At 37.1% G+C, this 18,492-nt stretch overlaps 1 protein-coding gene and 1 long non-coding RNA gene across 2 annotated transcripts; one reads left to right on the forward strand and one right to left on the reverse strand.

The window, feature by feature from the left end:
- Positions 1-2,728: 2,728 nt before the first annotated feature.
- LOC133724994 (chaperone protein dnaJ 8, chloroplastic) lies at positions 2,729-4,679 on the forward strand. The gene is made up of 3 exons (XM_062151978.1): positions 2,729-3,208; positions 3,412-3,480; positions 4,311-4,679. The coding sequence occupies exons 1-3, from the start codon at positions 2,996-2,998 to the stop codon at positions 4,491-4,493; spliced, it is 465 nt and encodes a 154-aa protein (XP_062007962.1). The 5' UTR covers positions 2,729-2,995; the 3' UTR covers positions 4,494-4,679.
- Positions 4,680-5,955: 1,276 nt separating this feature from the next.
- LOC133724995 (uncharacterized) lies at positions 5,956-8,630 on the reverse strand. Its single transcript, XR_009854207.1, has 2 exons — positions 7,867-8,630; positions 5,956-6,523 (listed from the first exon to the last, which is right to left on the reverse strand). It is a non-coding gene; the product is annotated as an uncharacterized LOC133724995 (long non-coding RNA).
- Between the last annotated feature and the right edge of the window lie 9,862 nt (positions 8,631-18,492).

Genomic DNA, 18,492 nt, shown 5'->3' on the forward strand with positions numbered 1-18,492 from the left:
GACCCATCGTGCATCACCGTCCGGCCAAGTTCCGGCCGGCCCACATCACCAGACCAGCGTCGCCACGAGCCGCCCCACCACACCATCGGCGATCGATCCAAACTGCTCCAAGCCACGCCACAGCGACATGGATCAACACAGAAACCAATCCCTGATCCAGGCTTCGAAACCCCACTGCCATCGAAACATGGCACCGCCGCTCCAAAAAACCAGCAGCAGAGATCGGCCGCCGGACCGTACAACACAAACACCACCTTCGCCGCCCACCCAACCGCACCTTCTGACCAAACCCGTGCAAATTCCTCCGACCAAGCCCTATGGGCATGTAGATCTCCCATCCGGTAGCAACCCCATGACGGCAGGCGAGGCCCGCACCGACAGCCGGGCGCCGCCGGACGAGAAAGAGTGGAAACGGTTTGGGGCCTTAGGGTTTCTCGAGTTGAAAGTTTCAAGAGAGTGGTAATCGAAATATAATTTAGAGAAGCCTGATGACAAAAAAAAGGGAGTGATTAAAATATAGGGAGAATATTACAAATGGTCACTGAACTATGACCTGTTCGACACTTTGGTCACTCAACTTTTGAAAATATCACTTTGGTCACTCAACTTACATACCGTCTATCACTTTAGTCATTGTTGTTAAATTTATTATTTTAAACTTTTAAATTAAGGGCAGTTTTGTCTAATCACTATTTTTTATGAGACAAAATAAAAAAAATTCTAAAATATCTCGGGTAAAGACATATTGAGCAACTGGGGCTGTGTGGGAGAGAACCCTCGTCCTCCTAATTTCTCACCACTGCTAACAGAGAGAGCCCTATTCTCTCTCTCTCTCCATCTCCTCCGACGCGACGGCGATGGATTTCCAAGTGGTGGTCTTAGCCGGCGGAACATCCAAGAAACTCGTCGCTTTCGTCTCTAAGGAGGTTCCGAAAGCTCTGCTTCTGGTGGCGAACCGGCTGGTTATCTCGTATGTTCTGGAGCTCTTAGAACTCAGTAACCTTAAGGATATCATTGTTGCGGTTGAAGGAAAAGAAGCGCATGATTGCGTTGAGCACTTGATTGTAGAGGCTTATATCGATCAATTATGTATCCAGGTTGAAAGAGTCCCTGATGATGTTGGAACATTGCAGATTTCCTTAGAGATTGACTCCTGCTTCTTCTAACAAGTACTACCAGATTTCCTGAAGATGACAACATTTCAGAATTTGACCGGCGCTGGGTGTGAAATTCTCCAAGAACATTGCAAGGAGGGAACAGGAAAGGAGTGGGACAAAATATCTCACATCCTGAATGTCAAATTTCTTAATTTTTAATACTCTCCAGAGACGACTTTGGATTTATCAATCTCATGGTCAAATAGATCACAAAAGTCAAGTTCTTGGGACTTTTCAATTTTCAGTAAGATAGCACATACGATTTCATTTGCTAATGAAGGGAAATTGTAAAATTTGAAGCAAAATAGCTCCCAGTTCCATAGAAGGGCTCAGCAAGTCTCATCAAGCTATTCTGGTAATTTCTTTATCTTTTGACACTATTCATTGCAACCAAACACTAGTCTTTCTTTTTCACACTAGCAGTTGCACAAGATTTTCCTCCAAACCCAGATTTCAAATCCCATCTAATGCAGGCCAAATTGGAGAAAACGAAGCTCCAATTCCAAATGCCCAGGGTCATGCATATTCTTGTGGTTCATCAATTCAAACAATAAGAACTCAATGATGATGATGGAGAATTTGAAGTGTTCTCTTTCTGAAAAATCAAGTGGCTGCGGCAACTGGATTATATCAAAGAGTTCAAGAAGAGGGAGAAACAAATAAAAAGCAGAAAAGAAAAAGATTTTAAGAAAAGAAAAAGGAAATTTAAAGTTTAGTAATTTGACCAAAATATCCTTTAGATAATATGTTATTTACGAGATTTCAATGGATAAAATAAACAAAAATATACACAATGACTAAAGTGATAGATACTATCTAACTTGAGTGACTAAAGTGATATATTCAAAAGTTGAGTGACCAAAGTGTCAAACAAGTCATAGTTCAGTGACCATTTGTGATATTCTCCCTAAAATATAGGATCCATAAAGTACAAACCGATAACGAAAAATTTCATTTAATATTGTGATCATTTCTTCAAAACAAAAGGAAAATTCGGTGAAATAACGTATTCAGCAACCCGTATTAGATTATTCAATTCATGGAAGTACATTATGTATGAAAAATAAATAAATAAATCAAAGTTGAATACAACCTTGATGTTGAGATGTTGAGAACAAGCCATTACTATAACCAAAAATAATATCAAGAGGATGTAGGAATGAGACTTGGCTTCGTCACCCCAGTATTAAAAATTCAAAAAAACTTGGTCAATGACCTCAGCCTAACGAATTTAGAAAATTGAAGGAAGGGCCAGGGCCATCAATAATTAGAACAAGGTTGAATCAGTCAATTTCAAGGTTGGACCAAAATGCAAAAATATCAAATATTGTAGCCAAAAACGCACATTTCCAAAAAGAAATAAATAACAATAGAATATTCCCAAGATAAACCCAAAGCAAAAGTCACCAAAACTGACTCACACACCAATTGAGCAAGTGCTTATCTATTCTGGTTCTCTCTTTCTCTAATTTTCTAATCCAAGGAGGAAGAAGCAATACACGTCACCCCTGAAACGGACCCAATTGGATAAGGACCTCATAAACCCCTCCCTCCTATAAATACAACCCACTTCCTCTTTGAAAAGGGGCCATGTTTTGTGTGCAATACTATTCAAAGAATCATTGAATTTGAACTTTTGAAGGAAAAGAAAAGAGAGACAACCCATCATTGCCATTGTTTTGCATTGCCCATTGTTCTATTCGGAAACTAGGTCCTGATATATATAGCCATTGTTTATATAAAACACCTTTGGTTGTTGGTTTTTATATATAGACCGAGGTGAAACGGGGTTTGGTGATTTGGGTTGTAAAGGTTTTGATTGATTTGTGAGATTCGAGATGGCTGCTGCTGCTGCTGGTGTGATTGGAGGAAATGGGTCTTCCTGGATTAACCAGTTTAAGGATAAGTCATCGAGGAAGAAGAAGACGGTGAACAGGGCTATGGTTTCCTGTGTTTCTTCTTCTGTGATGGATCCGTATCAGACTTTGAGGATCCGACCCGGTGCCTCTGAATCTGAGGTCAGGAAGGCTTTTAGACAGCTTGCCTTGCAGGTTTGATCCCATCCCATCTTTTATTTTATTTTTTTAAAATTTCTGCAATTTTTTTGGTTTTTTATTTGATTCTGTAATGTATACTACTAGAGATTTATAATTTTTTTTTTTCCGGGTATGAATTTAAAACTAAGCTTAATTTGTTATTTTGAAGGGCTTGTTTTGGGACTTTGTTTGATGATTGTGTTTTTGATGAATTGCAGTATCATCCAGACGTATGTAGAGGAAATAATTGTGGAGTTCAGTTTCACGAAATCAATGAAGCTTATGATGTAAGTGATCGTGCCTTCCTTGTTCGCATATTCTTTTGTATTCAGTTGTTTCTCTTTTGGCCAGCCTTATGATTATGTGTTAAGCCTGCTCTTTTGTACACATGCATGTCAGAACAATTAGAGATTTTGGGCGATTGAAGAAAATTAGCTTAGTAGGTTGTGTTGATTTGTTTTTTTCCTTACTAGTGGTTAACGAAAATCAATTGCGGGCAAAAATTGGTCGCTTATTTGGAGATTCTAAACAATTATCGAGTTTCATTGAAATTAACATCTTTTTGACCTTACCTGATCGAGTAGTGTTCAGAAGTTCAAATCTTTTTCGAAACAATTGGAATATGTGAGAAGACAACTTTTACCAACTCTCTTGCATGAAGTTGGAATCACCTACTCTGTAGTTACGAAGAATATTGAGAGATTGATCAATTTTCTCTGAGAGTAGGTAGAGTTGGAGTAATACCATGGGACTCATGATCTATATGATAGAGAGTTGGGAAGTAAGTGTTTAATCCTATGGACTGTTTTGAAGGAAACTGTACACCATGGAATATGGTACTGTATTATCTTAGTAATAAAATTAACAGTATCTTTGTGAATTGTGGGGATGAAGATTCAATAATGTTGATGTAACAGCACAACATCATTCACAATCACTTAGCATCATCTTTTTAGATGTTGCAAGAAAATTTTTGTGGTATTAGGTAATTAGGTTCCTGGATAAGTATGTGACTAGGATGTTTAAACAAATGGTAGGGTCTGAAAGGAATATTGTGCTCCCTGATTATGATGTTTAGCAATTATCTGATTGATTTCCCTATGATTTGTTTATGCAGATTGTCATGACCAATTTGAGAGAAGAAACGACTCCATTACAGATGTATGAGACTTATGATGAAGGAGAGGATGATTCGATGAGAGGAATGAACGATCCAGATTATGATATGTGGGAGGAATGGATGGGATGGGAAGGAGCTGGTATTAGGGACTACACATCTCATATCAATCCTTACATTTAAAGAAGAATCAATTTGTAATTAATCAATAGATGGTTCAAGCGTTATCCAAATCCTTTACAACCTGAATGGTTGTTCCTGTATATAATCGAAGCAAGGATATAAATATCCTTTTTGTACATATATCTCATGCTAGAGGTGATCCCCCGGCATTTTACAAATGAAAATTTCCCAAGAGTTTCCTTCTTACAGTTGAGTATTGATATGATGATTATTTTTCTTGAAACGGACGTTATTGTATTGTATCATTCGGGTCATTATCTATTTCTTAAAATGTTGTGTGTTTTTAGTCCTCTGTCTATTCATTCTGTTCTAAAAGAGAATCTTTACCTTCCTGAGGCTTATTTCTTTGATCCTGAGGCTTATTTCTTTGATTCTCCTTGCACGGCTTGGTTATTAGACGCACATAGAAACAAAAGTAATAAGTAAACACGAGTCATTTTACAAAACGAAAATTACGTCGGGTACTTCTATTTCAGTTTGTTTCCTGTGGGCTGTGGCTGCATGCCTCACGGTGAAAGTCAAACCGTCAGAGTTCAAACCGTGTCAAACGCATTGTTGGGTTTGGGAAAATGTGGGTTTGAATTTTTATTTAGTTGTTGTAGGCTTAGTTTGGGATTGCTGTGCTGTGAGGGGAAGCACTTCCGAACTTGCTGTGAGAGGAAGCACTTCCGAACTTGCTGTGAGGAGAAGCAGCTGAGGTGTTTGGTAAACTGTTTTTAAAAGTGTTGTGAGGTCCAAAAGCAATTTCTAGGTGTTTGGTAAGTTGCAAGGCAAAAGTGCTTTGGCTGGGTATAATTACCAAAATGGTCATACATGCTAAGATATGCTACTAAAATACATAATTTTGTTTTTTTATTATGTAACCATACCAAATAAAAAAAATTCTCATGTATTATTCTTGTACCCTTGGTTGGACCGAATAAAAGATTTACTTTAAACCCTTCAATATGCATATTATGTTTTACTAGATAAGTTGGATTATCGTTTTTTTCACTGTTATCTCTGGTGCTACTATATATTTTTTCTAAAAATATTATGCATTTTAGAAATGTTCCTATTGTCTGTTACAAAAAGAAAATGATATGTTCTTATGGAAATTTTATGTGGGATATTCGAAGCAATCTCATCCCTCAGAGTAAGATGAACAATATGAGAAAGTACAAAATTATTTTGTGGTAGTGTAGATGAACCTTTTAATTAGTTGGCATTGGTAAGTTCAAGCTAAATTCAACTTCTAGTTGTCTGAAAAGAAAAAGACGTGCAAACACAAAAGACCACTATTGTTCGTACTCGCGGCAACTTTCGTTCATGACTTCATGCTCGTCCAAGCGGATCCACCAAAAAATAGAGAATCTCGTTAGAGTAGCTCTAAGCTTTTGCAATTCTGGGCAGACAACACCATGTTCCAAAACAACTATCAAATGCAAAGTGCGCCAAACAATTGGATCAGTTTCTCGCCAAGTTCCGAAAACAACTGATCATTTACAAACTACCAAACTTGGATCACTTACCAAGTTCCAAAACAAATGCTACCAAACAATTGGATCATTTTACAGTTTCAAACCACTTGGATCAATTAACAAGTTCAAAAAACAACTGATGAGTTACAAACTACCAAACTTGGATTACTTACCAAGTTCCAAAAACAACTGATTAGTTACAAACTACCAAACAATTGCATCATTTACAGAGTTTCAAACACTTGGATCAGTTACCAAGTTCCGATACAAATGATTTGTTATAAAGTGAACAAAAGCCCAATGCTTTGAAATATCTGAAATTACACCCAAAATGCTTCATCTTAGCAGGGGACTCAGTTACTTCTCTGCTGGAGCTCTCTTCCTCTTTGCAGGGGACTTGGTCTTCATCTTTATCGCAGTTGGGGGATGAATGAACTAGTTTGCAGTTCATAGCTGCACAACAGATGGCTGTGTTGGCTTGGGTGGTGATGCATAAAATGGTTGGGATGCAGAGGCTTGCATTGGTTGAACTTCATGTGTGGTTTTTGCCTTCTTGGGTGCTCTATTATCCTGTATAGACAGCGAATCTGTGGCTTAATAGGGGGTATAGACAGAGTTATCTAGGACAGAAAAATACCATTTTTGGATTCATCAATTTAAGTCACTACTAATAACAGTTAATAGAATTATTTGGCAACCCATACATTCATTTGATACCCTAAAGAAAACTATAACAGAAATAGAGTTTATCAAAGAAACTGAAAACTATAACCAATTCACTGATCTATCTTCTTAATCAGCAACCAAAACGTTCCAAAAAGAGTTACAGTGACCCAAAACCCATTAGATAGATAGAGATATACTTGGTAAATGAGAACTTAAAACAACAATGAAAATAGCAAAAATCTTTCCAAGCTTAAGGGTAAATCTAATGTTCTAAATGCATTTAGGCTTACATTGATCAGCAACAACCTTTTTGAAATGACTAGTCAGATCATTTTCCATTTCATGATTACGATGAGGTATAAGAATCGACACTAAGGCATTTACATATAGACAATCGGAGCATCTTGCACCGTATTGAACTCCATTAGATGGGATTTTAAATTTATTGAATAGAAGAGTAAATAAAATTAGGAGAGTACACATGAAGCTAAGAACTGTGAAATATGTCCAAAAAAAATGAACTGCATGTATATGCATAATGTAGATACATATCAAAGGGAGGACTCATCTCTAACTCAATTTTTATTCCTACTGAGCCAAGGAAAAGACACAAGAGGATGCAGAGGACAGGACCAAAACTGCACCCATAAAAAGAAACCAAGACACAATAACTAATACATAAGGGAGCAGAGGAATATAACCAAAGCTGCATCCCAGAACAACCTATATTAAAAGGACACAAAGAGTAGAAGACCCACTAAAGTACAAGACCAATTGAAAATCGCTAAACCAGCTAAAAGAACCCAGCAATAGTTATAAGCAAAGTAGCAATTGTAGTGTTTCACGATGAAAAGAGTACAACTTGGGTGCCCAAGTCAAATTCTCAAGATACAAACAAATAATAGCAGTATATAGTAACTAAATTCAAACCAACCCAGATAATCATATGAACTGACAAACAGTTTGCATAGCGTTAGCACTTATAACTGTAATCAAGTCAATAAAAACATTGCAACTATAAAATATCGAAGTCACTTGAAAATATAACTAATAGCAATAAAACGCGACAACTTCAGGAGAAACCACTCTGAGATCAAGTTGAAAATTGCTTAACTAACTCTCAACCATTCAGCCATTCACGCACTTGTCAATGCGTGACTGAGTGACTAATCAAATACCAGTAGGAATAGGTGAAATGGATATAGAATTATAGGGATTAAGAACCAACAGAATCAAAGATAAAGTACCAGATCAACATAAACAAAGAAGCCACTAAGACACTGATAAGGAAATCAATGCCCAAAAAGGCAATCCCACCCTTGGTCCGAGGTTTGATTGGCTGAAGACAGAAACTTTCGGCTCAATTTGCTGCTGGGTTTGAGAGAGAGAGAGAGAGAGAGAGACGGTGATAGAGTGGTTCTTGGTAGGCTTGCGAAGATGTGATTACGCAAAATTGATGAGGAGCTTACCAAGTACGAAAGGAGGTTGAAGAAGCTGGGGTCCCGGAATGCTTCGGGTTTGGGGCGTGTGGCGGAGGAGCGAAGGAATCGGGTTTTTTGAAGACACAGAAGAGATCGATCTATGAGCTTAGGTGGTTTGAGTTTTGACGGTAGAGGAGGCTGGGAAGAGAGGAGCTGAGCATAATAAAATCCTATCTGGGTCAAGGTAAAGTCATAGAGAAGATGAGGACATAATAGGAAAAAAGAGAAATTTTCATTTAATGAAACACTGTTCACTCCGCGTTTTCTCAGAATCAGCTTCCCAGAGCTGGTAAATGCTGCTTCTCAATTTCAGCTTCTTAGAGAATCAATTCGGACCAAAAGCCACTTCTAGACATTTTACCAAACAGCATAGCATAAGCCCAAAAGCAGAAGCAGGTTCAAAATCACCTCCAAAATCAATCCCAAACTAAGCCGTAGTCTTCCAAGTGTCTAGACTTGTGAACAAATCAAAGTGAGCATCATAGCAATCTCTCTGACTAAACTACCAAGTGTTTTTAATAGTGTGTATGTTAAAGGAGGAACAAGGGTGGCGTTCGAATCACTGTTTTTTTAGAAGAAGTCACAAACAGTTTGTTGGTTTGTGTCTTAAAGCCCATCAATTATCTTTTAGACTAAGCTCACACAATTAATCTAATTCTATTAGGTTTGCAGTTTGCCTCATGCACAGATAAATATATGTTTTTTGTCACCAATTAAGGTGTGAATGAACAATACAGTAAGGCCTCGTTTGGTTTACGGAAAGGAACGTAATTCCTTTGTCTTTCCCATGGGAAGAGAGATGAAATTTCTCAACAACTTTCCATTCTGATATTTAGTAACGTAAAGAAAGTTATCAGGAAAGTTATTAAAAAGTTGGTAAATAATGTAATAAAAAAATATGTCGTGAGTAATAAATGCAAGGAAAGAAGGGGGTAAAGTGATTCATTTGGGGTGATTCCTTTAGGGTTTGGAAGGAACCACTTTCCCCCTTATTTTCCATTCCTTCAGGAAATGATTTCCTTTCCTTTTGCATCCCAAACGCAGGAAAGGTTTTTCCTTTCCTGATGCTTACTTTCCGAGAACCAAACGTGGCCTAACTGTTACTTTGTAAGTTGGGTTCACCCTATATCCATTAGTGGGGTAAAGAGTGCATGCTAGAATGAATTGGAGGAGAGTTTCTTGATTGATTGAGCTTTTTTGAACGATTTATGGATTTCTATGGGTATTGATTACTTGAAGTTCTGTGAATTGTGGTAGATTTGTTGAAGGATTTGGTAGGTTGTGGGAATATATACACATATATTTCTGATCTTCTCCAACGCAAGAAGATTCAGGTTGGGTTAAGGGATTAGATGGAGATCATGATTGAACTCCCATGAAAATTAGATAAGGAAAATGCCACAAACATGAATTATCTTATAATTTTTTTTACGATTTTTGTCAATTTACCCTAATTCTAGGGCCATTTGTCCCACTTACCCCATTAAGTTTTTTTAATTCTCCCTTACCCATAAAAACTCTAAGAAGGTCTTCCCTAATACCCAATTAAGTTTTTTTTTTTTTTTTTTTTTTTATATATATTTTTTAGACTATTTTACCATCACCCCTTTGTTACATAGAGAGAGAGAGCGAGAGACAAAATGAAAGAGAGAGAAGCCATAGGAGACTTCGCCGGAGTCCGGTCACCGGCCGCGGGATTCCGACCAACGATCGCAGGATTTCGGTTACCGGGCGGCCCCCACCAGACTTCTCTGAAAACGTCGCCGGAGGTCGTCGGAGATCTCATAGGTCGCCGGAAAGGTTTATTGCCCCTAAATAGACCTATATCGCCCCCCAATAGACCTTTATTGGGGGGCAATAGAGGTTTATGAAACCTCACCGGAAGTCCTCAAAGAGGTTGTCGGAGATCTTATATGGGGCCGGAGATGTTTATTGCCATCCTCAATAAACCTCTATTCCCCCCCCCCCCCCCCAATAGACATTTCAGTCGCTGGAATAGGAACTAATCTCCCTAAAATTAGACAAATAAAACTTTGATTAAGGAAAAAACGAGGAGATTATATCAATTCAAAACATTTATTTCCCCCCAATAGACGTTTATTGCCCCCCAATAGACCTTTAATAGACATCTATTTCCCCCCAATAGAGATCTTTAGCAATATATAATCGACTACAGTGCCATTGTAATTTTGCTATTTTGACGGCTAAGATCAACCATCGATCTCTTAGACCTGTTTCCATTTGATAATTGATGGAGCCTATCAGTCTAGTGGTGTAGCTTACCCACACATGCACTTGCAAACCATGGTAGAAGAGACTAAGAAAGCATGGGTAGAAATTACAAACTTTCACCCGCAGCAGAAATAAGCCTCCAAAGAAGAATAGAGTATTAGCATAAAAGTGGGAATAATGAGCCAGCAATATGGGTGTCCAAATCAATTAGTGGGATTGATTTCATCACGGTACAGCTGATCAGACCTGGCCAAATATCATAAACCATGCCATGAGTCATGAATGTTTGCCATCGTCGGAGAATGTTAGAGAAAACAGAGGAAGCCGAAATTTGAGAAAACAACGGCAAAGAATAAGAAGGAACCATGCCTTCCATCTTCAGATCTGAGCTTAAGCCTTGGCGATGTGCTGCTCAGGACTCTTCCACGTCGTCACTGCTGTGGGCGGTGGCGCTGCTCGACTCGCACCCGGAGGTTCTGGCCAAGGTCCAGGAAGAGGTCGTCAGAGTTTTGGACCCGGAGTCGGACGAACTGATCGCCTACCAACGGCGACTGGTCCTCGTCGGCCATCTAGACCAGAGACTGGAGCGGAGGGAGGGGAGAGAGAGAGAGAGACTAGATCCGAGGGAGGAGAGAGATAGAGAGTGGCATGATGTAGTTTATTAATTAAGTTACGGGCAAAATGGTCATTTGCTCTTAAATTGGGTCAGTGAGAATAAAAATCTGTTACTGGAGTAAGTGGGATAATTTTGGCCAATTTTGGGTCAATGACCCATTTTTTAAATTAATGTATAGAAATTAGGGACTTTATTAAATTCATATATTTTTTTTTGGAGAAGAGAAAATTTAGAAAAAAGTGGTTCTATTCAGACCTCCAAAGTTAGCATTTGGAGTCCCTCATTTTTGGTACAATTTGAAACCCAATTTAACCCCTCTGTAGAGAACAAAAAGAATCTAAGATGTCGAACTGCACTAAGACACTACCGTTGAGAAGAAAGTTACGGATAAATGAGAAGAAAGATAAGTATTTATCATATCATAGGTTGTTGGTGTATATTGATGAAATAGGGGAATGGATAAAAGTACATTGATGGAAATAGGAAAATGGAGAAAAGGAAAATAGAAGAACAACTTTGAGGTACGACTTAAATCGTTTCCTTAAAGTGTTATTTGCCCCCACTCAATGAGTTTGCTAAACAGTCCTCGGAAAATTACTTCTAGGATACAACAAAGTTTGGAATATGCGATTAGCAAAATCGAATAGTTCCCTTAGAAACTACAAGACGGACATTGTATGGTTATAAGAGAAGAAGAGGGAGAAGAGAGAAGTCAATTGCAAAATGATTTGATGATTGAAACTGGTGGCTTGTACTGCTCTTTATTTATATAGAGATCAAGAGATGCCAAAGGCACCCTTTCAATATAAACATAATTGTTCAATATAAAAGTATGTACCTCTTCATAATTTTATCTTGTCTTTTCACTATAATCATAAATCTGATTATATATATATGGGTGATACTATTCACACACCCCCTCTATTTTTCTATTACTTTAAATTAATTTTTTTTTTACAAATTACTCTAGCTACCCTCTCTTGCAATTAGTTTTTTTTTCTTTTCTTTTTTCTTTTTCTTTTTCTATTTGACAATTCAATCATCCCCAAATCCTAAACCCTTATTTTCCTGCACGCATAGAGGACTTCAAAACTCTTTTTGATTCACTTCTTCTTCTTTTTTTCCATCAAAAAAATCTCTAGCATAGTTATTCTATCTCTCTAATATGATGCTTTGAAGTTCAATCAAAGCAGAACAAGCAACTTTAGACCCATATTTGGAGAAAATTTTACACTTGATTTGCAATGGAGACATTTAAGAAAAATATGAGTTCAGTGATCATTCGAGTCCCATTGAAGCCATCATTCCTGGTAAGATTCTAACTGAAATTATTTGGTGTATTTGAATCCATTGAGCAACTATAGAACTTTAAAACAACCTAATAATGATAGCCTTATGATTATAGACATGATTTGTTCTACTATATTATGCTAGAATACAAAAGATTTTGCCATAGGAAAATTATACAAATATGAGTTGAGGGGGGTTTTAGAGATAAGGAGTAGTTGTTTGTGGGGGTGGGGGTGGGTTTCAGCAAGGGTTTGTGTATTTTATTGAGGGTCGATTGGTTTTGATGCTTCTAGTTACTCTAATTTATTAGCTTTTAATTTTATGAAGCAATGTTGTGGACTGGTACATTGGTTTTTGTTATTTTCTACCAAATTATTTGGGTAATTCATGCTCCAATATACATTATTGAAGTATTTGTGCTGACAATTTTATCATTGCTTTTAGTTGAAAGGAATTAAATGTGTTGAGATAAGGATAGCTTGCTCTTTGCTACTGTAAGTTCACGTGCAACTTTTTACTCTCTGGTTTTGCAGCCCCAACTATGGTTTATGCATTTCATTTTTATATACGTACCAACTTTTTACCATCTATACATTTCAGTTCAATAACTATAACTACTACTCTAAATAATCAACTAGTTATTGTATTGGCATTCTCTTCACAATGTTAAATTAGGTCCAGTACATTTTTACCTAACAATCAGTGTGGAGAGCAAAACCATATTTACTGTAGAAAATAGTGTTACTTGGAAGATCTTCGTATCATAATATCTTAGTAGCAAAAAAAAAAAAAAAAAATTGATTTATTATATAATGATGGTTGATTCATGATTGACTTGCCAAATAGAAAAAAGAAATAAGAAAAAGAAACATAATTGCAAGGGAGGGTAGTTAAGGTAATTTGTAAAAGAAAATTAAATTAAAGTAATTGAAAAATAGAGGGGGTGTGTGAATAGCATCACCATATATATATATATATACGGTGTGTGAATAGCATCACCATATATATATATATATACGGTGTGTGAATAGCATCACCATATATATATATATATTTTTTTTTTTTTCAACCATCATACCTCTTCAATTAATTATGTAATATATTTTATATATATAATTGAAACAATCCTCCCCAATTTCAAAATATATATAAAATATGAAATTGACATAATTCGATCTCTCAGTTCAATCCTGCATAAATTTTAGCCATACATATATGATCACGCATACAAGAAAGGTGTTTTTCGAATTAAACCTTCAATTAGTGTAAGTAAGTCAAAGTATGAACGAAAACCTTGGTGGCCTCAGCTTAAACCAAGTCCCCTTATGTTAATACCGGATTTACCACACACATGATCATATTAAATTTCGTTAAAGCAAATTCTGCACCAATTAAGCACTATTATGGCCTTGTGCTTCATCCCGGTTTCATAAACATTTACAAGATAAAACCCAACTCTTGGTAGAAGCGGCACCACTTCTTATGTTCATCTAGGTGAGGTTTCTTCCCATGTCCCTGCTACTATAGACATAAACTATGAACCTCATTAAGAGAAATTATCTCATCCTCCTCAACGTAGCAGTTTTGCACTGATCATCCTGGAATAGGCTCTGTAATTAATTTTCAGTACTTCTACAATCACATACAGTAACTTGTTATTAATACCCATTAAAATTTTAACTAGTGATGTTCTATAGAAAGTCGGGTTACCATTACTGGTGATTTAAGGTAAAGGTTTTAGCTTCATTCCATTAGATGTTTTAACTACTAAATTTCTCGAGAGTGCTTTTATAAATGGATCCGCCAAATTATTACTCGACTTAACATAGATAATATTGATAATTCCATCTATTATAAATTGTTGGACATACTCATGTTTCAAGCTAATATGTCTAGACTTTCCATTATATACTTTACTATATGCTCTAGACCATGTAGCTCACTATCGTAGTACAAAGTAATGGATGGCATTGGTTGTGGCCACAACACTATTTTCAATATTTCTTTGCCATTATGCTTCTTTGCATGCGGCTACTAAAGTAATAAATTCAGATTTCATAGTTGAATGCTCATAAGGGGTTTTTGCTTCTTTATTTGTAAATGATTATTTTTTAGGAAGCAATTTCTCTATATAATGTGACTGACACAAAGCATAACCCCCATCATGCTTCTTTATCTTAATTCCTAAGATAGTAATCTACTTCATTCAAGTCCTTCATCTTGAACTTTGATTTTTAAGTACTCCTTGTAACAAAGTTTTAGTTACACCTTTCATATTTGTTCCACATATGAGTAAGTCGATCATCAACGTATAAGCATATAATGACATCATAGTCATTTGTGAACTTACAATATATATGCACTTATCAGCATTATTATGTCTAAATTCAAATGACAAAATTACATAGTTAAACTTTTTTTTTTTTTTTTTGAAGTTAAACTTCTCAGTTTGAAGTTCTTTTGGTATTTCGTTGCTTCCACATTATGAACTTTGGAGAAAACTTGAAGGAAAATCTCTTATCTCGATTTCTAGTTTCCTCTTCAATTTGAATGTCTCTTTTGCAAATTCTCTAAACTCAAATCTTCTACCATGTGCAGACGTTTCTTTCTATAATTATTCCATGTATGGGTAATTTATGCATAATGACCCCAACTATCACAATATCAGGAAGAATTATCTTTAGTTCATGAACTTTGAGACCAATATCAATAACTCATGAACTTGGTCTAGGATGGGCTAATAAACATAGTGATTTCATAATATTTAAACATTAAAAGTTTTATGGGTACCTTTCTTCTCCGTGGTGTATTTGTGCTCAAGAGCTTCCCATATTTCTCTTGGAGATTCGATGTGTGTGTACAGATCATACAAGCGGTCTGTCAAGGTACCCAGGATGTGTCCTCTACAAACCAATTCATCTTCCTCGCGTTTCTTTCGATCAACAATTATTTGTTCAGTGTCTTTATCACTTGGTTTAGGCAAGGGAGGCAACTTTGGATCCAATACATATAGGACATTTAGAACAGTAAGCATGAGTCGCATCTTGTCCTTCCATCAAGTGAAATTTGTTCCATCAAATTTGTCTAACTTGTAGATATCTTGGTTGATAATACTCATAGACATATTTCTAGACTTGTTCTCCATAATGAAAATAACACTTTAAGATTGTTGGGGTATATTGATGAAATAGGGGAATGGAGAAAAGTACATTGATGGAAATAAGAGAATGGAGAAAAGGAAAATAGAAGAACAACTTTGAGGTACAACTTGAGTCGTTTCCTTAAAGTGTTATTTGCCCCTACTCAATGAGTTTGCTAAAGGGTTATTGGCAAATCACTTCCAGGATACAACAAAGTTTGGAATCTGCGATTAGCAAAATCGAATAATTCCTTTAGAAACTACTAGAAGGAAATTGTATGGTTATAAGAGAAGAATAGGGAGAAGAGAGAAGTCAATTGCAGAATGATTTGATGATTGAAACTGGTGGCATGTACTGCTCTTTATATAGAGATCAAGAGGTGCCAAAGGCACCCTTTCAATATAAACATAATTGTTCAATATAAAAGTATAAACGTATGTACCTCTTCATAATTTTATCTTGTCTTTTCACTATAATCATAAATCTGATTATATATATATTTTTTCAACCATCATACCTCTTCAATTAATTATGTAATATATTATATATATAATTGAAATTTCCAACATAGGTGCTAACAAAATCTAGAAGAAAGAAAGGGAAAAAAGAAGAAGAAGAGAAGGTGCAAAGAGAAATAGGTGATCGAAGGATTAAACATCCATTTAGAGGAGAAAAAGGTCAAAGAAGATCTAAATAGTAAATCGAGAGGTTTTTTTCTTTTCTTTTTTGAAAGGGTAAATCGAAAGGTTTAAATAGAACCACATTTTTTAAAAGGGTCCTTGACCCAAAGCACCAAAATAACAAAAAATTATCCCACTTACCCCAGCAACAGATTTTTATTCCCACTAACCCAATTTACAGTAAAATGACTATTCTGCCCTCAACCTAATTAAATAACTACTATCCTGCCATTCTCTCTCTCACTCATCCCTCCAAGCTGCTCTCTCTCTTTCATTCTCCGATTCTCCGATCTGCAATCTCTCTCTCTCTCTCTCTCCCCGCCATGGAAGCTCCGGAACCGGAAGACGAATCTGATCGCCTCGCCTCGTCTCGCCTGACCCGGCCCTTTACCTCCCAGTATGCCAGCTCGTACCAGATCGAGCTACTCTCTCTCTCTGCCATGGCTCCTACCAGATCGAGCTACGTGTGCCAGCTCGTACCAGATTGAGCTACTCAACGGAGCCCCACATGGCTTCTCCTGAACTCGACCGGAGTCAAATCGGAGAACCGAGTGACTGCCTGAGGATGACTCGACGGTTTCGGTGGTGATGGATGTGAAATGGAGTGAGGAAGAGGGTTTGGAAAGCTTGGGGAGGAGTCCAGCCGGCTCGACTCAACTAAAGACCTCAGAGTTCAGTTCATGTATGAGGGTTTTAAGCATGGATGGGATGGCGAGGAGCTTGGTTGATCAGCTCACTTTGCTTGTAGCATGCAGAAACATGCCGAAGAGCTATTTGAGCTCCCTTTTCTCAAGTACAAAGAAAAGGAGTTGTTTTTGGCATTCGCGGCTAAGGTATATAATTCATGTGTTATTGTTATTGTTCTGAGTTTTCTTTTTGCACAGATGAATGTGATGGGTCAATGGCTTTGAAATTAATGAATTATAAATGAAGGTGGCCTTGTGATTTCCTAGTTGTTTTATGGAAAAATGGAGATGTGTATGATGGGTTTGGGTGGGTGGAAGAGGTCCAGAGGAGTGGGGTATGGAGTTTCCGACTTTGGAAGCATCTAACTGTAAGTTTGAACGGGGTAACATACCAGTTTTCCAATAAACTAGTGGTGGGCCCAAATGTGTCATTTGCTTTCAGATCGACCGAATTCTTGATATGGTTTGTAAATGAATGTCTTCAAGGTTTTAATTATACTATTATTGATGGTCTGCAAATATTTTTGGAAGTATGCATTAAAAAAAAAATCTGGAAATATTAACTTGATCATCATCCTTAGACTTGTCAATATGTTACTATTGGTACTTGATAAATTATGCAAGCAAAAAGTTTTATAGGGGAGAGAATAAAGGTCTATTGGGGGGGGGGGCAATAGACGTCTATTATGGGGCAATAGACGTCTATTAGGGGGTAATAGACATTTTAAATTGACGTAATTTTCTCATTTTTTTCTTTAATCAAAGTTTAATTGTCTAAATTTAGGGAGATTAGTTCTCATTTCGGTGATCGAAACGTCTATTGGGGGGCAATGGACGTCTATTGGGGGGCAATAGACGTCTATTGGGGGGCAATAGACGTTTTAAATTGACGTAATCTTCTCATTTTTTTTCTTTATTCAAAATTTATTTGTCTAAATTTAGGGAGATTAGTTCTCATTTCGGTAATCGAAACGTCTATTAGGGGGCAATAAACGTCTATTGGGGGGCAATAGACGACTATTGCCCTTCTATTGGGGGGCAATAGACGTTTTGAATTGATGTAATCTCCTCGTTTTTTTTCTTTAATCAAAGTTTTATTTGTGTAGTTTTAGGAAGATTAATTACCATTTTGGTAATCTAAACGTCTATTGGGGGGCAATACATGGCTGATAGTCGTCTATTGGGGGCCAATAGACGTCTATTGGGGGGCAATAGACGTCTATTGCCCCTCTATTAGGGAGCAATAGATGTCTATTGGGGGCAAAAAAACTTTCCGGTGAGATTTTCAGCAATTTTCGGTGGGCGGCAGCCGGTGACCGGAATCCGGCGACCGGTGACCAGATTCCGGCAAAAGTTGGCCGGATTCCGGCGACCGGTGACCGGTGACCGAAATCCGGCGAAAGTTGGCCGGATTCCGGCGACCGGTGACCGGATTCCGGCGGCCGGTGACGGGCTCCGGCGAAGTCTCCTATAGTTTCTCTCTCTTCCATTTTCTCTCTCTCTCTCTCTCTAAGTAACAAAAGGGTGAGGGGTAAAATTGTATTAAAAAAAAATTAAAAACAAAAAAAAAATCTTAATGGGGTATTAGAGAAGACTCCCTTAGAGTGTATTGGGTAAGAGGGAATTAAAAAAACTTAATGGGGTAAGGGAGAAAAAAATCCCTAGAAATAGGGTAAATGGACAAAACCCCTTTTTAAAAACATTGAGAAAACGAAAATAGAATGAGTTAGATCTGTTGATGCTAATAA

This window comes from Rosa rugosa, chromosome 1 (assembly GCF_958449725.1).
Source record: "Rosa rugosa chromosome 1, drRosRugo1.1, whole genome shotgun sequence".
Lineage (NCBI taxonomy): Eukaryota > Viridiplantae > Streptophyta > Magnoliopsida > Rosales > Rosaceae > Rosa > Rosa rugosa.